This window comes from Misgurnus anguillicaudatus, chromosome 18 (genome assembly GCF_027580225.2).
Source record: "Misgurnus anguillicaudatus chromosome 18, ASM2758022v2, whole genome shotgun sequence".
Taxonomy (NCBI): Eukaryota; Metazoa; Chordata; class Actinopteri; order Cypriniformes; family Cobitidae; genus Misgurnus; species Misgurnus anguillicaudatus.
In genome coordinates, this window is record NC_073354.2 from 13,932,405 (window position 1) to 13,958,874 (window position 26,470).

Here is a 26,470-nt window from a genome sequence, read left to right on the forward strand (position 1 = left end):
ACCATTAACTTCCATATATTTTTGGTCCCATACTATGGAAGTGAATGGTGCTCCTGTCCTGTTTCCTGCTTGAGTGCAAATATATTTCTATGTATTAAGCAGAACAAAGAAATTTATATAGGTTTGTAACAACTTGAGGATGACAGAATTCTCATTTTTGGGTGAACTATCCCTTTGACATCAGATACAGCAGCAGGAAGGCTACTGTTATTTTAGTGCAGTGATCCAATATAGCTACTGATGCACGTGATCACCCACTGCTTACATTCACTTAACATAATATTACTTGTGTATTTCCTTTTTCCTTTTATTTCAGTCACAAAGTATAATTCAGATTTATTATTTTGATACACTGTCCTTTAAAATGTGTCAGAAGCACACAATAGAAAAAAATGAATGGGACTTTTGTCAACGTCAATTGCCTTGGTTTTGTTTTTGTTTTTTTGTCCAACATTCAAAGACACGTATAATTGTTAAGCATTTTTAAAAGATTTCAGCTCCACAAAGCTGTTGTTATACGAAGGGATACATTTCACAATACTTTAAGATGTAAAATAAATACGTAAGTACATATGTGAGGTTTTAGCTCCAAATACCATATAGATAATTTATTATAACGTTAAAATTGCCACTTTGTACGTGTGAGCAAAAATGTGCCGTTTTTGGTGTGTCTTTTAAAATGCAAATGAGTTGATCTCTGCCCTAAATGGCAGTGTTATGGTGGCGGTATTATCCCCTTCTGACATCACAAGGAAAGCCAAATTTCAATGACCAATTTTTTTAAAATGCTTACAGAGAGCGGTTAACCAAAACTAAGTTACTGGGTTGATCTTTATCGAATTTTCTAGGTTGATATAGCACTGGGGACCCAATTATAGCACATGGAAAAATTCCGATTTTTATGATATGTCCCCTTTAAGGCTATTTATTAAATGCAAAAATACGCCAATCCTTTTACTGTGTCCTGACGTGAAAGCTGCTGAAAATAAGTAAAAAGAAAACATCTTCGTGATGGCCTTTCTCTTATTAATTGACTTAATAATTTCTTCCCTATTGAACAGCCTTTACATTACATGATAGAGAATAAAGGAAAACTTTTCCTACTGAGATAAATCCAGAGTTAATATACTGGCACGAGACGTGGCATTAAAGTGTCTCTTCAATTGGTTAACAGAACCAGGCATTTTGTAAAACCGCTCCTTCATATAAAGGGAGGGGGGGTCATTCACAATTCACCGTCAACCACTCCTTACATTTGGGATCACCTGCATGTATTGGATTGGTGGATTGATCCTTGAAAGGTCTCGTCTTGCTTCTGGTCTCCCACGCGCATCCACTCGACGGCGCGTGCCCCCGCTTTGTGGTCCGAACTGCGGAGCGTTGACAAATGAACTACGGATACATCACCGAACACACGGAGGAATCTCTTTGGCTTCCCAAGGAGAGGCGAGGCTGGCGGCTTTAATGGTAGGAAAGTGGGGTGAATTTTGGGGGGATGCTGATTAAACCAACTTCGCTTTCGCATTAGTAATAATAAGAAATACCATAATGAAAAGGTGAGCAGGTGGATGGATGAATGAGGAACAGAAGGAGAGAGTTTGGTGATGTGACTCTGAAGCGCTTTACGCACCGCTATACGCCACTGCCGGTGTTGCTTGTTGCGCTTTTTCTTCAGTTTTGTGCCTCACGATGGATTTGTACACTTGTTGATTGGTTGTAGCCTAATCCTGCCCCGAAAACTCATGTGATATATATTTCTCAGGCATTAGGTTTGCTCAAATTAGTGATGAAAGAAACTAAAGACTCGTATTCTTATTGGCTTAATGGGATTTTTGCGATGTAATGATACCAATCCAAAATCAAACTCAAATTTTGATTTTTGGATGAGAGACCACACTACTCTGGTGTTTCTCAAATAGTATTAATATACTTTATTCCTATTTTAAAGGCATGCATATAGTCACACCCTGTTAAGGAAAGCTTGGGTTCACAGATCTATTTGCATAGATGTTATTGTTTTGTATTGAGTCTGTAATAAAGTTTGATGGTGGAGAAGAAACAGACCTAAAAATCTCTAGGTTCATTTATACCAAAAGTTTGTGTTTGTACATAATTGACCCAACAATGGGTTAAAACACCCTACCGTAGCCTTTTTAACCTGCAGTCATCATATTTTACTAGTTCTACTGCTAACTAGACTGTCATACTAGTAACAAAACAGCAGTCTCTTGATGTTGGTTCGACCCAGGGATAACTTTTGGCTCACACTCCTTGGGATCACTATACTCATCATCCACAGATGGAGAGATGGCATAATGCATACAATTAAGGCTTTCCCCTGACTGTACCTCATTCAGTACACTCTAAAAAAAATTGGTGCTAAATAGCACTAAAAGCTCGTAATCATAGGGGGACCATTTTTAGTGCTAAATAGCACCTATATAGCACCTGTGAAGAACCATAAGTGGTGATATAGCAACAATTATGGGTCTACATAGCACAATAAATTAATGCACATACAGTATGTTTCATAAATTGAGACTTGTATAATGGAGTTAATAACAATTAAATGCAGTCAGTCTAGATCATTATAGCCATGTATGTCTAGACTGTTTTTTTAGAAAAAACTTTACATAGCAGTACTGTATTTACATCAGGCTGAGCAGATCAAGAGAATGATTGACACTTATAATAAGCACAATATGCTGTTAGTAGGCTTTATGCCCAGCTGCACTACTTACTGAACTTCAGCCAGCTCCTTGTTTCCTGTCTACCATTATTGGACAAACTGATTAATCCAGGTGTGCCTGACCTCAGTAGTCACAAACAAACTGATTAATCCAGGTGTGCCTGACCTCAGTAGTCACAACAACAATAATCAGACACACCTGGATTAATCAGATTGTCCAATAATGGCAGACAGGAAACAAGGAGCTGGCTGAAGTTCAGGAAGTAGTGCAGCTGGGCATAAAGCCTATTGGGGGTTTTGCAGGTCACTAATAGATCTGATCATACCACACATTCAGAATGAGAGTGGAAATTATGCAAAAAAGAGAACAATAATGAAGGTCATACTGGCTCTTTTCCATGCAATAACAGAGAACAGTAACTGGAACTTACGGAATGCCATGTGCAGTAAGTATCAAGTATTTGTGTCATACTTAAAATTTTTTTAAAGTCATACATAGCGATGTGTGAGTAACAAGTAGAAATTTTACTTAACATCTGTCCTGTAGCTTTTATCAAGTTTAATTCAATGACTCACTGATTTAGGCAAAGCTGTTGTTATGGCTTCAGAACACAGCACTATATATAATGCCATGCTCCTATTTAACTGGACGTTCCCAATTTGTACAGTTAAAACATTACACATCAAAGTCCTCTTATGTAACCACTGGAGTTCCTCAGGGGTCAGTCCTCGGTCCTCTTTTGTTTATTATTTATCTACTGCCCCGCGGTAGCATCTTAAAGGAATAGTCTACCCTTTTGCCATATTAAACTGTGTTATTACCTCAACCTAGACGAATTAATACATACCTATCTTTTTTCAATGTGTGCACTGTACAGCGCGTTGTGAATTTAGCCTAGCCCCATTCATTCCTATGGTACCAAAAAAAAGTTTTATTTTGTGGCACCATACTTACTGGTATAACTCCTCATGTAACAGTCTTTAAATAGGGATAACACGAAAGTGTTTGGTGGCTTCCCTGTGTGGTACCATAGGAATGAATTGGTCTAGGCTAAATGCTAACACATTCACGACGCGCTGTACAGTGTACGCATTGAAAAAAGATAGATATGTATTAATTCGTCTAAGTTTGAGGCAATAACATAGTTTAATATGGCAAAAGGGTAGACTATTCCTTTAAGAAAGCATGGCATTCAATTTCACTGCTATGCAGACGGCACCCACCTCTCTTCAAAGGCTACTTCAAATTTTCCGACAACAAAACCTACAGATTGTGTTGCTGAGATCAAACAGTAATTTGCATGTAACTTTCTTAAATTAAATGGTGGAAAAACTGAGATTCTGCTTGGTTGGTTCGAAAACCAATCTGGCAAAAACCAAAAACACCTCACTGTTTGTTGATGGTTTATTAATTCCTGTATCTACACAGGTTAAAACTTTGGGTGTCATTTTTTATAGTACTCTATCACCTTTTGAGTTTCCTGAAAGTATAGATTTGTTAATTCAGAAAGAAGACAATTCAGAATTCAAGTTTAATACTACACTCTCAGAATAAAGTTGCATGAAGGTACAAACGTTGTCACTAGGGCGGTACATTTTCAAAAAGTACACTATTAAATGGTACATATTACAACATTTTATTTTATTTTCAGAGATTGTATGATCTGAGCTTATAGTGCCGTTTTGATACAGTGACTGATCCTAAATGCATGTCCTGTGGAGAGTTAATACATAAAGATTGAGGTACTGTATGAAGGTATATCTGATAGGACCTTGGAGACATGGAGAGTTTGCTCAGATCAATCTAGCAGCATGTGTGATTGCTTCCTTATTAAATTGGAGATCACTGGGCTGAAACCTTAACCCTTTCCCTTAAGTATGGCTGTGCATGCTTGTAGGGAGGCTTTGTGCATGTTCCATATGTATGCGTGCATCCATATGTTTATTTGTGTGTCCCTGAGTGTGCAATCATTGGATGACTGTTTGTACGGCTGATCCTCTCCATTTCTCTGGTGATGGTTTTACAGCTGAAGATGTTGATGGAGTGGCAGCTGATTTATCCCTGTGCACAGATTGTTTGATTGTGTTTGTATATGAGTTTTACAAAGAGTCCTCTGTTGTCAGTTCAACCGCAAAGCATTCATCAGCAAAACAAAACTGTTAGCAATAGCTGTCAGCGTTGCCAGTATCTGTCTTGATTATTCATCAGTTAGCATCAGTCTGCCGTACTGCTGGTGTGAAATTTCACTGATAAATCCAGTGCAGATTACTGTATACTTAGGGGAGAAACAAGCTTATAGCATTTAAATCATTTCAAAGGTGAAGGCTCGTAGTCATGCTGGTGAAAGGTTTCTGCAGAAGTGAACTATCCATTTATATTCACCCCCTTCACTCCTAAAAATGAAGGTGGTAAGGGTTCATCTCAGTGGTGCCTTAAAAGTGCCATTAGTGGTTCTTCAGTCAAATTCTTTCATTTCTTCCTTTATATAGTCTGAACCTTTTTCCACTGTAAAAATGATGAAATCCTTTAATTATTTACTCATCTTCATGTTGTTCTAAACTTATGTAAGTTTCTTTATTCTGTTGCAGAAAAAAATTACATTGATAAATGATGGTACCCACACAGTTGACAGTACCCACTGACTTCTATAGTAAGAAAAACAAATACTATATAAGTCAATGGGTACCCTAAACTGTTTGGTTACCATCTATAGTCAAAATATCTTCTTATGTGTTCAACAAAATCAAGAAAGTCATACAGGTTAAAAACAACATGAGGGTGAATAAATAATCATTTTGGCATGAACTTTATTAGGAACCATTTTAAGAGATTTCCTTTATTTTTTTGAAACCTTATATTTGCTCATAGATCATGTGTGGCTTCCAAAGCTGTGCCCCAAATGACATACACTATGCACTTAAAATATGCATTATGTACTCAACTGTTTAAGTGTAAAGACTATTGATACTACAAAACGGCATAGAATAGTGCATAAGTTGATGGGATGCACCTTTAAGGTAGCAAGCTATTAAACCAACATGTATATGTGAGTGGTTGACTAAGACAAAGCACATTTTAAATGCTATTTTTCTTTAAAGTTTCTAAAATCTGACATGTTATTCACTTCATGACTTAATTTGTGTCAGCTCTGTCAGACACACAAAAGCGTTCTTTTTAATGTGATCCATTCAACAACATTGGAAAGCCTTCAATTATCTAATAATGGTGTTCGGTATAAGTGAAAATGCATTTTGTGTTATTATGAAACATCCAGTTTTTTTATTCCCCAATTATCTACATTTTTTAAAACATAATGGGTCGGTTTCCCAGACAGGGATTAGACTAGTCCTAGACTAAAATTAATGTAAGAGCTGTCCAAACTCAAAACAACTTGCACTGACAAATACATCAGTGCCCTTTGTTTTGCCTCAAAATGCACACAAGTAATGTTTTTAGTAAGGCATGTTTGTTAAAACTAGTTATATTTCACAATTAAACTCAGATCTAGTCCTGGGTTAAGCTAATCCCTGTCTGGGAAACCAGCTCTAAGCAAATAGGGGCAGTTTCCTGGACAGGGTTTAGATGAATCCAGGACTTTAAAAGGTTTAAAACTGTACCTTTTCTGTCACTGGGGTGGTACCCTCAAAGGTTCAGTTTTGTACCTTTAATGAGTATACAACACATTGAAATATTTTACCTTTTGGGGTACAATATTATACCTTAAGGACCTATTTTGTACCTTTAAAGGTACAGTTAAATGTACAAAATTGGTCCTTAAAGGTACACAATAGGTCCTTAAGGTATAATATTGTACCCCAAAAGTTTTAATAGAGTTAGCACTACATTTGCATTTAGACATTTAGCAGACACTTTTATCCAAAGCGACTAACATAGGTTAGGAAACAATAAAGCGATTTGTCATAGGGAGGCATAAGTAAACAAGGTGCTTATACAGTACCAAGGTACATATTTGTACTATTCATAATCAACACCTGTTGACAGAGAAAGAAAGAGTTGGTGTTTTTTTATAAAAGATATAAAGATCGAAATGCAGTCAATGCCTATGTCAAGTATTTTTGAAAAATATGTTTTTTCAATGTTTTTGAATGTATATGTGGCTGAACGAATGGCAATAGAAAGATCATCCCACCATCAGGAATTTAGTGCCCCTTTGTGAAGCTCATTTGCTGAACGCAAGGTTCTGGGTGGGGTGTAGGAATGCATGAAGGTGTAAAAGTATGCTGGTGCAGTACAAGTAAAGTTCTGTAAGAGATTATTAGTGCCTTATACCTGACACACTTCAATCGGTAGCCAGTGAAGGGAGATGAAAAGCGACATTATATGAGCCCTCATCAGCATAGCAGTGGTAGGAGAAGCCATTTACCTTCCTAAGGATGTTGTGTAAATGGAGAAAAGGAGTGGACCAAGCACTGATCCCTGAGGGACCCCAGTGACCATCTGGTGAGCTGGGGACAGCGCACTTAAGGATCTATCGGAGAGATAAGATTCAGTTCAGTTTTTATATATTTTTTATCAGGATTTGAACCATTGGAGGGGAATACCCGTGATCCCTACTGATGATAGGGTGGCATCTGATGATTGACTAGTATGTTGCAGTAACTTAGCAGTCACAACTTTGGTTTTAGCATTTTAACAACTTTGTAAATAATTTGTAATGTGTAATTTAATGTTGGGTGTACATCTCGACTGTGACATCACAGTCAGTGTTATGTTAAGATAGGCCTGTTTCCAGCGACCTTTGCATGCAGAGGTGTACATAAAAATGAGAAAACAAACACATTTGAGGCTCACAGTTTGTCATTACCGTACAGATCTCTTATTATTCATCTATGCTTAGGTAAATGCCACCTTTAAAGAAAAATATAATTTAAGATTAAAGGAATAGTCTACTCATTTTCAATATTAAAATATGTTATTACCTTAACTAAGAATTGTTGATACATCCCTCTATCATCTGTGTGCGTGCACGTAAGCGCTGGAGCGCGCTGTGACGCTTCGATAGCATTTATCTTAGCCCCATTCATTAAATGGTACCATTTAGAGATAAAGTTAGAAGTGACCAAACACATCAAGTTTTTCCTATTTAAGACGAGTAGTTATACGAGCAAGTTTGGTGGTACAAAATAAAATGTAGCACTTTTCTAAGCAGATTTAAAAGAGGAACTATATTGTATGGTGTAATAGCACTTTTGGGAGTACTTCGAGTCGCCTGAAAAGTCTGCTCCCCTTCTCCCTCTCATAATGGGATAGGGAAGGTGTTACTGCGCCGAGTCGAAGTACTCCCAAAAGTGCTATTACGCCATAAAATATAGTTCCTCTTTTAAATTCGCTTAGAAAAGCGCTACGTTTTATTTTGTACCACCAAACTTGCTCGTATAACTACTCGTCTTAAATAGGAAAATCGTTGATGTGTTTGGTCACTTCTAACTTTATCTCTGAATGATACCATTGAATGAATGGGGCTAAGCTAAATGCTATCGAAGCGTCGCAGCGCGCTCCAGCGCTTACGTGCATGCACACAGATGATAGAGGGATGTATCAACAATTCTTAGTTAAGGTAATAACATATTTTAATATTGAAAATGAGTAGACTATTCCTTTAACTTTATTTTGTTTGAATTTTACAGACCTCTGACTTTCAATATTTTAAATGTATATTTTTTAAATTTATTGTATTGATAAACCTCATGCTGAGGTTAGGATAAATAATAGTCCATAGAGCGTGCTTTTTAAAGAATTTTAATGAAATTACTAATAAATAAAATCAGCAAAAGCAAAAAGTAAAAAAGTTCTTTAGATTTTACTTAAGTGATTAAGTGTTTTACCCTTCCCCTGTTTTGCCCTTCATCTCAAGAATTAGTGTTATATAAATCAATATGTATTTGAAAAATTATAATAAAACCAGACAGACCCGTTTATAAAATCTTTTAAAAACTGTGACCCTGTCTGTGATGTCCAGGCTAAAGTTTAATAATCTAATGATGAGGTTAGGAGTGTCTTAGTTTTATCTCAATCATTGATTTTAGTCTTTGACATGACCTTACTCACTCAATAAAAAAATATGTTGCTAAATAGTAGGCTATAAAAGTCCAATTTCACCACTATAAGCACATATATAGCACCACTTGGTTCAACATAACGCAATATGGTTCGCTGCAGGTTCTAAATAGGTGATGCTCAGCACTTAAAATGGTTCCTATAGAATTAATTTAGTATATTATAAATCAAGGTTACAGAATGTTATTTTCATTATGTAGAATGATAAAATTACAAAACAAATACTTTGGCTGTTCTTTACATACTGGGTCACAGTTTGTCAATAAACTGAATTATTAAAATCATCATAAGTTTAATTAAGAGGTTATAGTTTGAAAACAGGTCTTTCTTTTTTTGCACCGCAAATTTAATCTGATCGCTCACCAAACTTTTACCGGGAGTTTATGTCTTGTATGTTGATACCACATCACATATACAATTCTGCCTGACTGCCTGCCATTAATATTGCCTGCATACATCTTTCCTCTGCAGTTTAATACCACACAGCAAAGAAAATGACTATACAAGCCCATGTCATGTGTGAGTGGTATAGCTTTTTTAAACTGTAATGAAAAAGAGAATTTATGTGCCACACACATACCCCAGGCTGCTGTACTTTTAAAAGTCATACAACAGGTGTGGAATAAAGTAATTTCAGAGGGAAATCTAGTTGTGTTAATTTATTCCCTTGGTTATTGCATGACTTTAGCCTTTAGCCTGGTTATTTTTATCCAGTAAAGAGACTAATTAGGTTGCAAATTGAAAAGTGCTCACTTAAAATTTCCACTAGATTCACAAGTTAGAACAAACATTATACACAAGAGTTCATTTTTACATTTGATTTAATGATGAACTAGGATTGTCCCAAATAGTTAATGCACCCCTGAGGCAGCTTCATATAAATACACTAAAAAGATGCTACCTATCCTGGGTTGTTTCAACTCAAAACATTTTTTATTTTTTTTTAGTGTTAATAAGGCTAACTCAGTTAAACATTCACTTATATATCTAATCTTTAGACCAAGCCAAACTACAAGCAAATTACATGCTTTAAACATTTGAAAGCATTTTTTGCAAAACTCTAAACACAGTTTCCTATAGACACATTATTCAAAACTAACTCTTGTGTTTCATTGGGAAAACACTGCCATTCAAAATGGCTCACTACTGTAGAAACATGTCGGCGACTTCCATGTAGAACCCGCAGTGTATTGAGATAATAACGTCTCATTTTAAGGTAATAAAAACAATACAGCTCATTATGTAAGGTCTTTATACACCACTGATAATATAGTTATGTATATTATGTTGCATTTCTGTCAAGAGATCCTTATAAAAGTTACACATTGCACCTTTAAGTTTATTTTTCTTACCCCAAGATACTTTGTCCTGTTTTAAGCATAAACTCATTTGATTTTCATAATAGTTTTTTCAGAAAACAAGATTTAGGGCCCTATTTTAATGATCTAAGCGCATTGTCTAAAGTCTAAATGGGTGTGTCCGGATCCACTTTTGCTAATTTATTGACAGGAAAAGTTTGTGCACCGAGCGCATGGTCGAAAAGGGTTGTTCCTATTTTTTTTAATGAGTAATGGGAGTATTTTGGGCGTAACGTGCAATAAACCAATTAGAGTCTCTGGGGAAGAAGATCCCCAGTTCAAGATTAATGTTAAATAATTGTGTTGTTTTTCACTATTGAAATTGTTATTTTTTTATTAAAACCTTTAAAACCCGTTTTCTTTTAGTCATGGAAGTAAAAAAGCAGGCTTTTAATTGCTTTAAATGTATGGCTATCCAATATCATCAAAAAATTATTTACAGAAAAAGTTTGTACTCTAAAAATACTTTATTTGTAACAAACAGGAGATAAAGATTTTTTAAAACATTACTTAAAAATGTTTCTCATCTCACCATATCCACAGGTACAAAGTCATTATATACAATAAATCAGTGGGGTAGCATTTAAAAAAAACATTTAAAAACAGATTTGTTTAAAACAAAGCATTTATTTTCTTACCAGACTACAGGTGAAGCAGCTCTTTACGCCTTCTAACGTCTCATAATCGGTCCTCATCCAAGAGACTCAATAATAATCTTTTACATTCAATCCTTTAATCTTTCATATTTAAAAGTGTTTTTGTGCTGCTGCGCATTCATGTATGTGATAAGCAAACCCGCGTTGTCGTCCCATTTATAGGCGCATATTACTAATGCGCTCTTTAAATAACAAAAAAACATATTGCGCAAAAACATATAGACTTTAGACCAGGTTTTTGTTGGTCAATGGCGTAGTCTATTTTAGTTCCCTCAAAATAGCAACACGCCAACAATGCGCCTGAACACACCTCGTTTTCAGACCAGAACGCCCATGGGCGCTAAAGGAGCCCTTAATCTATGAAGTATTTTTGCTTCTCAAGTAAATATGTCTCGATTTTAACATTTTAAGATATTTGTACTGAAAAACGAGACAAAAATACCAAGACATTAATTTTTAGCACTGTACTGAGAGACAATTTGGCTTAAAACTTTTCATTTTGTAAGGCCACAGAAGTTTGTGATCTTTGGGAATGTGAATCTTGCTAAATCATTTTATCTGTGTGAACAGAAATATCTTACACACGAATGCAGTGCGTATTCAAAACATGTCTTCACCAATTATGTCTGTGCGCGCATGTAAGCAGTTTCACTAATCCTTAGCATATCTATATCTCAGAACTACAGTGGCTGAAAAACATCCCTGGAGGCTGTACAGAGTTCTTTGATTATATGAAAGACCTGTCAGTATGCTTAAACCATCAAAAGCCCTTTTTAGTCAAAGTATGGATTTGTGAAGAATGCTATATAGATCTGGAATTATTACTCTCTACAGAAGTGTAAGTAAACAACAGTTCAGCCAACATATACAATGTGTGTACTGTATTAAAGTCAATACGTCTATGTATCTATGTGCACGCATGTGTGCGTGTTTGAGGTAAAATGGCAAGAAACTGAACTGCATGTGCGTAACGGTGAACAAAATTATCAGAATGAGTCCAGCACAATTCTGACATATGTTTGTATGTGTTGCAGATGCGAGGACTGGACAACAGCACTTTCCAGTCCAGCATCCCAGTGGCTGCTGACATCACAGTGGGTGTGTTTTACTCCCTGTTTGGTAAGAAAGAAAATTTGTTTTTATTTACTCATGATGTGTAGCCAAGCATCACACAAAGTGATAGAACACAAATGTAAAATATTTTTTAAAACTTACTAGTGGTCTTCCCTTTACAGTGTAGTCAATGTGCATATATAAGACAGTAATGTATGCATATTAGTATAATGCCTTCAAGAGCTCTGCCCTTCAGCGAGAAAAGAGCAAAGTAAACTCTCCATAACTCACCCAAATAAGGTTGCCTTTGACAACAGCCTTGGATAGAACAAGTTAAAATACTGTGTAAGCATCTCAAGTGCTCTGATCTGAGCTTAAGGAGGAGAAACAATAAACAGCTGAGTTACATATAGTTATTCCTGTTTAATATATTTAATAATGCACACGATTTATAGAAAGAATGTATGTGTGCACCATACATATTTTAAGTTGTTTAGCATCATTTATAAAAAAAAAATATTTTGAAAGCCATATTCTAGCATACATATTATTAAAGTCTTATCTTATATCTATAGGTTTTATCTTACCTTAGCATTCACATTTAAAATGTGCTTTCTCTTTGATGAATGCTTGAACTCTATGTATCTTCCATGTTGAGACTGCTTTAGTTTGATGTATTGTACTGCCCTCCGGGTTGTTTCATAAGCAAACGCTGCACAAGTGTTATAATCTTGACTTTAAAACGTGCCGTGGATGTCTGCAGGGTTCATTGATTATTAATGTGAAGCATACTGTCAGTGGAGCACTAATGAACATCTTACAACCCTCACTGGTCTAATTGTTTTTTTATGTTTATCTGTTTGGCAGTTTCTTACAAGGCTATGAAACATTGCGTTGATAACAGTTGTAGTGATTTTGGCATTCACCCTTTACGAAGCCAGGGTGATCGTAAAAATTACTTAAGGAAACAGCATGCACTGCAAAAAAAAAGATGTGTTAATTTTTTACACATTGTGTGTGTCATGCCATTTAAGGCGTTATTTCATGTTAAAATAAATGAAAGGGCCAACACAAGTTGTGTTAAAATTCCGTTACTGTAATTCCACTACTTTTAGCGGTAATAAACATGTAACAAAGTTTTTTTTTAAATCAATTACAATTACTGAAATTTAAATGAGTTTATTACTCGCATTACTTTGTGTAAAATGAACACTTGCAGACAAGACATTTCTGATCTAATGTCGCAGGACCGTGGTGGGCGGCACAATGAATAATAACACATTAATCACAAAATAGAGTAACACGAGTAACCAACTCATTTAAATTTCAGTAATTGTAACTGCGTTACTTGATTTAAAAAAAAAATACTTCGTTACATGTTAATTACTGCTAAAAGTAGTGGAATTACAGTAACGGAATTTCTTTGTAACACATTACTCCCATTATTGTTTTTAACACAACTTGTGTTGGCCCTTTCATTCATTTTAACATGAAATAACGCCTTAAATGCCATGGCACACACAATGTGTAAAAAATTAACACATCATTTTTGTTTTGCAGTGTGGCTTTGCAAAGTATTGGCTTACTAAAGAACAAATCTTTACATTCTTTAACTAACAAAATGAAAAAAAAATTGATTTCATACTTGTTTAAAGGCAGGATAGGCAGGAATTATCTAAAAAACTTTTTTACAAATTTGTTTAAACTTTCTTTATATACCAATACATAAGTAAAATGTAAGTACTCTGAAAAAGAGAGTATAAAACTCCAGTGTCTGTAGACCTCTCACGGCTGTTTTAAACACAGCTAATTATTTCCATTCGGGACGAAACAAATGATTGGCTTGCACGACTATCACTCTCTCTCGCGACCATGGCACCACCCCTGTTGCTACGGGATCTGCCCACACATGCGCACACCCGATTGATTTGAACGTGCACGAGTCACTCTAGGAAGAGCAAAAGTACGGCAGAGAAAGAGCATTCAGAGCTCACAGTACCTGCATATCTAGTCATCGAAGGCAAAAAAAGGAATAAATGAAGAAATGAAACGAGAGTAAATATCACGTGGCTTTTCCTCCCAGTCAACGATGTGGTAGCGGTATTGTCTCCGGAGTGTAGTCCTCATCAGAGTCAACAATGCTTTCATCACGGAAACTCTTCCATGCTACCATATGAAGAGTTTTGTTGCAAAACGAGATAAATCCATTTTTTAACATTTTTGTCAAAACATGTTTATTATTATGTTATCATGTTATTATTTTGTTTTATGCTGCTACTTAGCTGTATTTTTTAAGTTATGAAGGTTTAAATCAAAACAAACCAACTGCAGTTGCATTGAAATTAATTGGAATGCACAACCAAAAAACGCGATTTCTGAACAATGAAGAAAACGGTGGTTATCTCGTTTTGCAACGAAACTCTTCATATATGTTATGAATCTTCTACGAAATTCACCTTCATCACAGTGTAACTGATGGTAATAAAAAAACTTGTACAAATGCAATCTGTTTTTAGCTTTGTCTTATAAATATAACTAGCTCGTTTGTTACCGAATCAAAGAAAATCTGTTTTAAACGTTACCATTATCTATATGCTAGCTTAATAGTGAGTGCCTAAAGCTATCATATTTGTTTATATTCATAGTGATAAAGTTAGGTGTATTATTACATGTGATTGTGACATGATGTTACTACATGCACAGCGCTCCTTCCTCTCTGCTCGTCTCAGGTAAATGCTTCTCACAGCAAAGCTGGTCAGCGCGTTCATGTGTTTTGGGGGCGTGGCTTTAGAAGAAACCCAGAAGGGAGGGGGTGGAGTAAATGGAAATAATTAACTGTGTTTAAAACAGTGGTGAGAGGTCTACAGGCACTCGATTTTTATACTCTCTTTTTCAGAGTACTTATACATTTTACTTATGTATTGGTATATAAAGAAAGTTTAAACAAATTTGTAAAAAAGTTTTTTTAGATAATTCCTGCCTTTAAAGACACTAGCATTCTGATTTACATCTTTATGTTATGAAATCTTTATGTTATGAAACTTCAATTAATCACAGTTATTAACATATGAATAAATGCATGCATGATATGGTAACATTATGCTATCGTGTTTATAATTTTTACATTCAGGAAAATGCCAATTATATTTTGAAAACTGCATAGATGAAATTCTAAAATCAAAGTTGCACTGTATGAAATGCAAATGAGTACTGCACATTCTGTGGGCTCCTTATGACATCAAAAGCCAATCACTGTTTTACATCAGGAAAGCACCTATATGCAAACTGCTCCTTATCTAAAATGTTATAAAAGTACCCCTTTTCAGACATTTATCACTGAAAAGAGAGACATTAATAGAGTTTCTAATAGAGTATCTAAGTTCTGAGTCTTCGGCCATGTGCTCAGAGACTAAAACGGGACAAACCTAACCTCATCGCTTCTGAGTCTCCCCCTGAGAGAGACAATAACAGATCACAAAAATCTGAATCTCTTCTTCTTGTTCTGAGTTAGCGCCTTAAAGGGATATTTTACTGCTAAATGGACTCTTACCAAAGTTGCAGACATCAAAGCCTAACCTAGTTTACTGCTATACGGTAGGCTACAATTCCAGTCTTTCATTTGTGTGTCCTGTGCCTTCCTCTAAATAAAGAATCAGAAAGCATTGTGAGGTTTAGATACTACAGGTGCAAACTGAATGCAGTTTCTTGACAATGTACAAGGGTCAGAAGGGGTAACCAGTGAAAGTTCTCAGACTTGAAATGCATTTATGATACTCATATTTCCTGATGCAATAGCTGAGGCAAGCTTGAGATCTGATTTAATGTAATTTACTAATCCTAAAGTCTGCTAGAAAATAAAAATTTCTTTAAATCATTGTTTTGCAAGTTAAATACACTTTAAGCCTAGAAGTCTAAAACAATGATGGAAAATAAACATCTAATGTATAACCCCCAATTCACATTAGCTACAAGAGACAGAGCGACAGGCTACCATTCATTTTCAATGGGAGTGGCAGTTTGCCAGCGACAAGCAACGAGCTTGCCGCTACGCGAGCAAGGTGGGGCCAAAATAGACAAGGCTATTTTATGCAAATGCTGAGCGATGCGACAAAGCGACTACCAATCGGAGTGAAGGGGCAGCGTGACATAGGTCTGTAACCGAGTGGAAGAAAATAATTCAAGATGGTGGAAAATGCATCTGTATATATCTGATAAGTGTGATACCGCTTTTAGATACTAGCCAAGAAACGCCCATCAAGCTAGTGCGTGACTCTCGGTGTTGCTCACTTTTGTAGCTAATGTGACTGTAGGGTAAGGTGTAAATAAATAAAGAGCTCACATGCAAAATCCGCTAAACGCCACCAGATAATAACCATCAGTGTTGGGGGTAACGCATTACAAGTAACGTGCATTACGTAATAATATTACTTTTCTGAAGTAACAAGTAAAGTAATGCATTACTTTTTAAATGTACACATTAATAGTTGAGTTACTTTTTTAAAAGTATGTACTGAATTAAACTAAGTGTAGTCACATTATGCACTCTATGCGTTGGTGATTCACACAAAATTAGACTTATGAGGTGTCATGAAACATTTTGATAAAAAAGTAAATGGAAAGTAAGAGTATCAAAATAAGAAGCATACAGTTAGCATTACAGTTAAATTTTTTTTCATTACCGCAATGTGTCCATAACTGGATTTTGGTTCTTTGACATGGAAATATTTATAATTAAAAAATAAAAAGCTTCAGTGCATGTTATACTATAAACATTTACAGTAAAGAAACATGTGATATGTGGTGATCATTGGTAAATGTAGAGACAATAATAAGGAATATAAATGTGTCCAAGAAAAATTCTCTCATCCTCCGCAACAATTTTCAATCATTGTTTAAGCCCTCAAGGAACTAACATTTTCAACAAAAAAAATTGTTGGAAGGGACGTTATTGACTGTGACACTCAAGATAAACCTTACCAGGTACGCAGTTCTTATTTTTTCTCTCCAGATAAAAGTTGAAATTTTGTTTGTCATAGTACCTAGACAACTTTTTAGTTCTCATGACCGAAACATGAGTTTGTAAATGCATATATTTAATGTAATATAATGTTGCTGTAATTATAATTTTTTATAATAATAATCTAAAAAAATTTAATAATTCTATAGGAAATATTTTTTTAAATCCTCTAAAAATAATGGTTATCAAGTTCAGACCTTAATCTTATATGTGCAAAAAAATTGGCTTCAATGGCCTTTTATAAAAATCTGATGCTGGACACCTTTTAAGTCTGAATTTCGTGAGAATCCCCCGCGTACACACCTATGTGGGAACAGTTTTAGTCAGAAAGTGAGATGGCAGCCCAGAGCTCGACATTTTTGTGATGAAATATGCAATTTCTAAATGCAGAACTTTTCAGTCATAAAAACACCTGCAGGGCCTGGAAGAGATCAAGCCTTAGCCAAGAAAAAGTAACGCAAAAGTAACTAAAAAGTAACGTAAGCATTACTTTTCATGAAAAGTAACTAAGTAACACAATTAGTTACTTTTTTGGGAGAAAGTTACTTAATATTGTAATGCATTACTTTTAAAAGTAACTTTCCCCAACACTGTTAACCATAATGCACTCTGCACTAGGGGTGAAACGGTACACAGAAGTCCCGGTTCGGTTCGTACCTCGGTTCAGGCGCCACGGTTCGATTCACTTTTGGTACAATGGAGGGAAAAGCAAAACAAAAATGAAGAAGGCATTTTTTTTAGTACTTAAGCTAATCTTAAAAACATAGGTGTCCTTATCTTATCAGTGTTATTTTGAGATGTCATGAATATGAACTGAAATGCATTTAACATATCTCGTGTTTCAAAAATGTATACCACTTTAAGTAATCTTGTACTCATCTTTCATACAAATTTGGGTTCAAATGTATTACAAGTGTTACCTAAATACATTTTAAAATTACATTTTGGCCTTATTTCATATTAATGTACTAAAGAATAAAAAAAATAGGCTTGTAGGATGAATTAATAGGTGTGTACGACTTCACGAGGGGCTGCAAGAAACGACAAGTGGATGACGTCAGAGTAACGCGAGAGCGATTTGAAATCAGCCTCCTCCGCAAGATTTCTCGCGGTACTCTGACGCTGATGGCGCTGCGTAAAGTTGAGCACGCTTAAAAAACTGAAAGCAGCTGAACTCGACAGAACTGCCCTGCGAATGCCTGTTGTTATAGCAGGACAATTTATCTCCTACTTCTCAGCGTGAGAAATACAAAGTGTGGCGTTTGAACTGACTGAAATGCGTGTGTGTCAAGGTGAATGCGTGAGACTTGAGAGCCCTGATTAGATGTATTTCCACTCACATACCGAACAACGCCGACGCAAAGTCCTCGTCTTTTCCATCACTCTCTCGCCTGTACTATTGTAACTGACTGGAAAACTGAAGCTTTGCCAAACTTCGATCTTAAAGAGGCTGGCGGAACGTCTAACTCTTGTGGAACACCACTTGCCATACTCGCTGTCGGCTGCTCATTCACTGACTGAACCGGCGTCGACGTGACAAAAAAATGCGGAGTGCCAGAGAATGTAGACGGTCTCTGATAGAGCGCATACATAGGCGGTGCTCGGCTGCATTGGCGCCAATCAGAGGCGGGGCAACAGATTAGCTGTCCATAAAGAACCCGCATATCTAACAGTAGTTCCGCATTACATTAATTATTTTGCACGCAAGTTTTTTTATTTTCATACCGTGTATTCTCCATTTAAATTCATGCACCGAACCGTGACCCCCGTACCGATTCTGTTCGAAACGAATACATGTATTGTTCCACCCCTACTCTGCACGTATAATGCGCTCATTAAATAATTTTGCTTTAAATCTGCTTAATCCCGCCCTCTGCCCATTCAGAAATACTGGTTTGTTTGCAGAATCCATTAGAGTCATATACAAAAATGCTAATTTCAGGCACAGGGTTTTGCATCTGAGCTCCTCAAATGTCAACAATTAACCACATTTTTTTTTTATTATACGAATGTTAATTTTTTTATGTTTAGTTTCTGAAGACACCATAAAATACCATGTACAGTTTTAAAAGATTAATTGGTTTGTTACAGGAAAATTGCTTGTTTAAAGTTCAAAGTAATTGTGATCAAGTTCAGTTATAAATACATCTTTTCTTGGTGCGTATGATACCAAACATCTGTTCTGCAACTGTACTACTTTTGCTAAGAAATAAATAAGTAGAATTTTTTTCATGATACCTAGTTAATTGGTTTACCTCATATTTATAGCACTTATTTGTGTTGTAGGTGTTTGTTCCCTCTGTGGAAACGGCATGCTCCTCTATGTGTCCTACAAAAGGAAGCACCTCTTAAAACCAGCAGAGTTCTTTATTATTAATCTGGCCATCAGTGACCTGGGCATGACCATCAGCCTCTACCCTCTCGCTGTCACATCCAGCCTCGCCCACAGGTATGACTCAAAAGGAAACTAAGACAAAGACAGGAACTAGGGTCAATATGATGATGTGGAAACTTGACTCATCAGCTTCCCTTTTACAAAGAAAGTCTTTGTCAGAGTGAAAAACATCTCGCATGTAAATCCAGATTGCAGCGATCAGGTTCAAACTGTCCTTTACTGTTGTCAAGAATAACAACTTCAATCATTCACACTGTATCTACAGCAGAGGTGCCCAAAGGTTTTCCTACTGTACCAAGGACCAAAAATCAAACCTGACTGAGGGTCATGGGGTAAAAGTAAATGTTGCATTATACCAAACTGTATTATATTGAAATTAAAGTTGCCCTGATTCTCCTTATTTATAATTTATTTTTCTAATTAAATGTAAAAGATTAATAAATAAATAAACATTACTCTGTAATCTGCATAACTAATGTAGTTTTTTTCAAAGGTAACTTATTTTTAATGTTTAAAAAAATGTAACAATTTAAAATGTATACAGTACAAAGCACATTAAAAAAACATAGAAAGAGTGCTGTACTGTAAAGTACAGTAGAAGTCAATGGCTAATACAACTATGCAAGCAATCAGGGGTGTAAATCCTGTCGGGAGGGAGGTTGGGTGGACAGATCCCCCATCTGAGGGTTGTACCCCCTTAAAAATAACATAAAACCATGCATATAATAAAATATATAAAGAGATGATAAATATTCTACACTGTTAACGATTTCCCTGTATTTTTACAGTACGGTACTGGCAGCACGGTTGCCAGTAAGTTACTGTATTTTGGTTTTACAGTACTGTACTGTAATACAGTTTGGCTACAGCAAGGTTACATCAAGACCAAAATATAGTGTAAAATTTTCCCGCTCAAACAAATTTATCCAGAATGCATGCAGTACTTTACTGTAATGTACCAACTCGGTCTCACGGAGTTGCGTATAAATAGCACGAAGTGTAAAAATCGTGCAATACATACGCCAAATTCCACTTTGGCGTGCATATGATACACCAGTCCTTCCCATTCACTTAAACGGTGCATCTTTTTTTGTTGTTTTATTTATTGGTTTCTCAATTTTTTTGCTTTTTTTACCATTTTCGCTTGGGTTTAGGGTTAGAACAACTTTATGTTTTATAAAAATGACATCCTAACCCAAAACCCAACTCTAACCCCAACTCCAAGCGACCATGGCTTAAATATGGACAAAAACATGGAGAAACCTGTATATTAAATAACCTCATTAAGCAAATCTAAACCTTAATCTAACCATAAACCCAAATGAAAATGGTTTAAAAAACAGAAAAATTGAGAGACCAATAAATAAAACAACAAAAAAAGATGCACCATTTAAGTGAATGGGAAGGACTGGCGTATCATATGCACGCCAAAGTGGAATTTGGCGTATGTATTGCACGATTTTTACACTTCATGCTATTTATACGCATCTACATGAGACTGGGTAGAATGTACACATACAGTATAGTACTGTGGTGGATTTTTACAGTAATGTACTGCTAAATCTACAGCGACATCTAACAGTGTATGTATGTACATTAGATGTGTGGATTAAACATTTTCAATTGTAAAGACCCTCAAGCAGCTTCATCCAGTTGAAGTTTTATATGTGGTTACAGGTGGTTGTATGGAAGGACAGTGTGCGTCATCTACGCCTTCTGTGGGGTTTTGTTTGGGATCTGCTCTCTGACAACTCTTACTATTCTCAGCACTGTTTGCTGCCTCAAAGTCTGTTATCCACTACATGGTACGAATGCACACACACGCGCACACACACACACACACACAGGTCAAAGGTGGTTGCATTTAGTAATTTTACATGCAAAGCACACTTCAAAATGTGCATGAATCTATACAGTATATTGTAATTTAAATAAAAAACACCCATTTTTATTTTGTTTCCAATATTTTCATCTGAGTAGCTAATGTAAGGAATTATATTTTCATTTTACATGTATGCATTTGGCAGAAGCTGTTATCCAAAGTGACTTACAGTACATTCAATCCATACAATTATTTATCAGTCTGTGTGTATAGGGATAGAACCCACAACCAATGCACATCTCTTCTTACACTTTGGACACGCATATTATATTTGCACTCATTGTTTAATTTTCAAATGTGCATCTGCAGGTAACAGGTTCAGCTACGAACACGGTCGTGTGCTGATAGCCTGCGCGTGGGCCTACGCTCTCGTGTTTGCTTGTTCACCCCTCGCCTACTGGGGGCAGTACGGGCCAGAACCCTACGGGACAGCTTGCTGTATCGACTGGGGCCTGTCCAATCACGACTCTATTGCCCGCTCCTATATCACTGTACTCTTCATCGCCTGCTACCTGCTGCCCTGCACCATCATCATCATCTCCTACACACGCATACTGCTCACGGTTCGAGATTCCCGCAGAGCCGTGGAGCAGCACGTCTCAGCGCAGACACGCATGGGCAACATCCAGAACATCATAGTGAAGGTATGGATAGAGATATAAATGCACACCAGTCAAAGCTGGATGATATCAAAATGTAAAAATGAACTGGATTTGTGTTCAGGAATTACAGGATTTCTTAATCCCTTGTTGTTTAAATTTTCTTACATTTCTCTTTTGTATACTCTTTCTTCAGCTGAGTGTGGCTGTATGTATAGGGTTCTTCAGTGCATGGAGTCCATATGCGCTCGTGTCCATGTGGGCTGGTTTTGGCCATTTTGAGGATATTCCACCACTGGCCTTTGCTGTACCCGCTATGTTTGCAAAATCCTCCACCCTTTACAACCCCCTCATCTACCTCTTGCTCAAACCCAATTTCCGCCACCTGCTCTGGAAGGACATGCGCTCCCTACGTGGGACCTGCGTTCACCACTGCCTGCGTTTATCACGCTGCAGCTACCGACCGCGACTGGCCCTCGGCGTACAGCGCCGTGGCCGATCCATTTCTGAATCTGTGGGAGGAGCCATGGGGTCGTGTTACTGCTCTTGTGAGAAGTGCAATGACCCATTTGAGCAGTTTAAACACTACCCACGGCACTGTCCCGTCAACGTGAACACTGTGCAGCTGTCTCTGCAGGACAGCACCGAGCTTGAACCAGAGTTAGTACGCGGACCCAGAGTGATGAAAGAGCGAAGACCAAAGAGTCAGCCCATGGAGGGCAAAAAGTCAGTGCGAGTGATCGTAAGGGGGCGGAAATGCTCTGAGATTGACAGTCTGGAGATCACGTTGGAAACTGTGCCTGCTTATGGCAATGCCGCCAAAAATGGCAAACCATAAGACCTGGCCTATTCAGGGTATGTGTTTATATCAGGGCTGTCGGTCGATTAAAATTTTTAATTGCAACAGTGTCATTTTGTAGTAAACATGTTATGCAGTCTCTAAACATGTTATGCAGGTTTAAGTACTTTTTCATGCATACCAAAACTAAGTTGTAGTGATTCATTCAATAGAAATTTGCAATAGGTTAATAACAAAACAACCTAAAATGCACTGTATACTCCGATGCTCAATGTAATCACATTAATTAAGTAGTGTCAACTTAATTTAATGAAGAAAATTCTACTAACCTAAATACAGTATGTGGAGTTTCTGTAACATTTTCTGCTTAAACTTTATTTAAAGTTATTTAAACATATTATTTTTTATTAAATTGTTATTATTTTATTGATTTTCTTATTCACTTTTTGCTGGTCAAGCAAGCACAACTGAAACGTATAATTTCACTGTACTTAGATTTATTTTTTCTTGTTGCCAAAAATGTATAATATTTTTTATATTTTGTAACAATTCGATTTTATCACATTAAGGGCCTGGTTTCACACAGAAGACTTAGCTAAAGCCAGGACTAATTTAATTTAATTTAATTTAATTTTTAATTTTTATATTATTTACTTAATAAGGATGTTTAAGCAACATACATCAAGACGTTAATTGTGTGTTTCTTAAGACAAATCAATGGCTCTTGCATATTTTAAGATATATTTTATATAAGTTATTTTCAGTCTAGGACTACTTAAGCCTTGTCTGTGAAACCAGGGGTAAGTCAAATCCAGTTTGGACTACATGGATGATTCTCTGTGTGTTAAATCAGCATTGATAAAAATAGGCGGAGCATCTTCAGTTCCCAGCATGCTTTGCATGAGACTGCATTATGAGAGTAGTGTTTGAAAATGTTTTGAAAGTGTTATTTTATGTATTTTTCGGTAAAGAGAAAAATTTTGGTTTGTTTTTCTTATCTTGATTATCTTGTTTTGAGTTATTATGGTACAAGTATATATTTGAGTATAAACTACAAGTTTTAAAAGCTGTTTGGCTTTTGTGTGAATGGAGAGAAGAAAAGAAAAAATAGAAAGAATGACACATATTGAAATCAGTCAACAGAAATATGCATTTTGATGTTATTTTTATTTTGTTTTTACTAATTTTAAGTTCTTATGTTTTCAAGTTCTGTCAATTTGATGTAGTGGAAAAAGTTGAAAATTTTCATTTACATTAACTGAACATATTTTGCTTAAAGAAAACCAGTGACCCCAACACATTTTCTTTTGTTTTAATAACTTTTATTTGTCAGTCTACTCAAAAGTTTAATGCAAGCATAACCAAACATTTTACCAAGCAGTATGGATTTACTTTGCCTGCTTAAATTCTTCCACACCTTTTTAAGTAAAGTCAAATTATAATTTTTTTTAGAGTGTAGTAGTCGAAGGCATTGAATTAAAAATTTTAAAAATGTTAAAACCCTTTAAAGACAAAAACAATTTACATACCATCACTTTGCAGATAATAAAGCTTTTATCAGGGTGATCCTGGTCAAGGCCTTCTTTAGCAATGTGCTGGTATGTAAAACCATTAAAAGACTTAAATTCAAATTCAATCTGGCTTTCAACCAATGAAATGAAATGAATTAAATTGCATGTGTTAATGTGTTTACGTTTGTGTTTATGTGCAAGTAAATTGTCTCAGAAAGGATACTTTCACATATGCCTCAATTATAACTGATAGAAAAAAAATTATGTGTGTTGATGCATAAATAATTTCAGTGACTGATTTTATAAGTGTGTTTTTGTAAAACAAAGCTTTCTAATGAACTACTAAATTATTGGGCAAATAGCCTGTTTTTAGTTATTGTAGTTTATTTATTTATTTTGGAAAGAAACAGTGTAATGAATCAACATCTACGCTATATGCAACAGTACTGTATGCATTTTTTAGAAAGTTGTTTAAGTAAATGTGAAGGTGTTTGTCTGTTGGATGGGCCTCTGTTTAAATCTCTTCAAGTTATACTATTTGAATTTTGACTCTATTACTGTGGAACAACTTTAAAATATAACATTATACAGCTCCCAGTTTGTATGTTAGTACTCATAGATGGATGTTTTGTGGCTTTCATTTACATTCATTATGCATAGATCCAAAACAACTAACAGTGCATTCAAACTTTATCATTGTGCATTCCCTGGGATTGAACCCATGACCTTTGGCACTGCCAAATAGTTGTGCGCATACAGGTATTCATTATAAAAAAATCCAGTACTGGACGCTTATTGTTTTAAAACAGCAATAAGGCTTTCAAGAGTGTGCAATATTGTCAAAATAGTCACAGTTTAAGGGGTTGACCTTGTGTCATCTGTAACAGCACCTTTCATCATGACAATGTTCACAAAATAGTGTAGCCTCTTGTATCTTATTTCTTAAATATAAGCTATTGAGTTACAGTTCAAACCAGTACTACTGTATGTGTCAGGATGCATTTAGCTATTACTCGTGGCCCTGGCCTAAGACAATCTTAAAAGTTTTCATCTTTTGTATAGTGTATTGTATATTGTCTACTGTACTGCTCTGTACAGGGATTTATGGTAACAGGGAATATATCCAAAAAGTAGGAGATGTGAATTATTTACATTTTTATTTTAAATTTGTATGTCTGCTCAACATAACCTATTTTTTTATTTATTATTGTACATATTCTGTCCATAACAGATTTGTTGTGTTTTATTTTTTTGAATTATAATGCATTGTCAACTTCATTCAGTGGCCAATGAAGATCTCACAGATTCATCCAACCTGATCTCATGAGAGTTCATACATATTTTATGAGTTGGTTAATTTGTATAAATTTGTGCATGAGTTAATCGTGTAAAAGCGAATGATTATCAAAAACAAAAACTATAACCCCACTGTCACAGGTGTCAAGCCAAATTGTATAAAAATGTACAAATGTGGTCTTACCAATTATTATGAATAAGCCACCTTGTAAAATACGTACAAGTTGCCATGAGATAGCGTTGTATTTAACAGATGTGCACTTATGTTTTATATGCTTAATTTATTTTTGACAAAATTATGATTAAAGTCATTATCACAAATTCTAATAAACAATTTAGATCTATTTATTGAACAAATTTATTACATGTCCTAATTTGTAAATTGTATTTTACCACCATTTACTTATTTATTTATGAATTATTTGTGAATAAACAAACATAAGAAAAGCTACAGTCTTAAAAAATGTAGCAAAATTAATCAAGTAAATAAAAGCATTGATTACTTACCGGAAGTTCAACCCTTTAACAGTGTCTGACATCTTGGATTAAAATTTGCTGCTTGATGTAAAAAGGAGTTTGTTGTAGTTGGGTGTAAATGTGACCCTAAAATTCAGCTAAATTCTCATAATCTATGAAACTGAGAGCATCAAAATTTTATATTAATCATTGATTTCACTTAATCCCGGCATATTTGGGATGCCCTTATTGGGCAGTATTAATGATATTAAAGTTATATATTTCAAATAATATTATTTTACAGGATGATTTTATAGAAAACAATAAATTACATGAAATGACCTTAGCTGGGTTTTCATAGGCAAGATTACACATTTACACAAGCCTCATTTGTTTGGTGCTACTTTTGGCATCCAATAGCTGCCGAAAGTATGACTTTGTTTTTAAAGAAAGAGAATAAATAAAAAATACAAATGAAATAAATAGAGTATTAACTGATGTTTCTGTAATAAAAAAGTTAACACAAACACTAGTACGAACACTACACACGCAAACGTCTGATTCTCCTACAAATAATACATTTATGTTTAAAGGATCACACTAAAACATGAACATTTTCAATCATTACTTGTACAGCTTGAAATAATTAATATTTCCAGTAAAGGGGTGTTTATTGGCTC

General features: G+C 35.5%; 1 protein-coding gene across 1 annotated transcript; it reads left to right on the forward strand.

Annotated features, from left to right (window-relative positions):
- Positions 1-929: 929 nt before the first annotated feature.
- opn7a (opsin 7, group member a) lies at positions 930-25,678 on the forward strand. Its single transcript, XM_055186314.2, has 6 exons — positions 930-1,467; positions 11,817-11,901; positions 19,139-19,301; positions 20,925-21,052; positions 21,439-21,773; positions 21,925-25,678. Exons 1-6 carry the CDS (start codon positions 1,270-1,272, stop codon positions 22,564-22,566), a joined length of 1,551 nt encoding a protein of 516 aa, XP_055042289.2. The 5' UTR covers positions 930-1,269; the 3' UTR covers positions 22,567-25,678.
- The last annotated feature ends 792 nt before the right edge of the window (positions 25,679-26,470 follow it).

Excerpts from the sequence above, each read along its gene's own strand:
- opn7a (XM_055186314.2), top strand. The coding sequence starts at position 1,270 with ATGTATTGGATTGGTGGATTGATCCTTGAAAGGTCTCGTCTTGCTTCT. Across the intron at positions 1,468-11,816 it reads CGAGGCTGGCGGCTTTAATG|ATGCGAGGACTGGACAACAG; the intron begins GTAGGAAAGTGG and ends TATGTGTTGCAG. Across the intron at positions 21,774-21,924 it reads TCCAGAACATCATAGTGAAG|CTGAGTGTGGCTGTATGTAT; the intron begins GTATGGATAGAG and ends CTCTTTCTTCAG.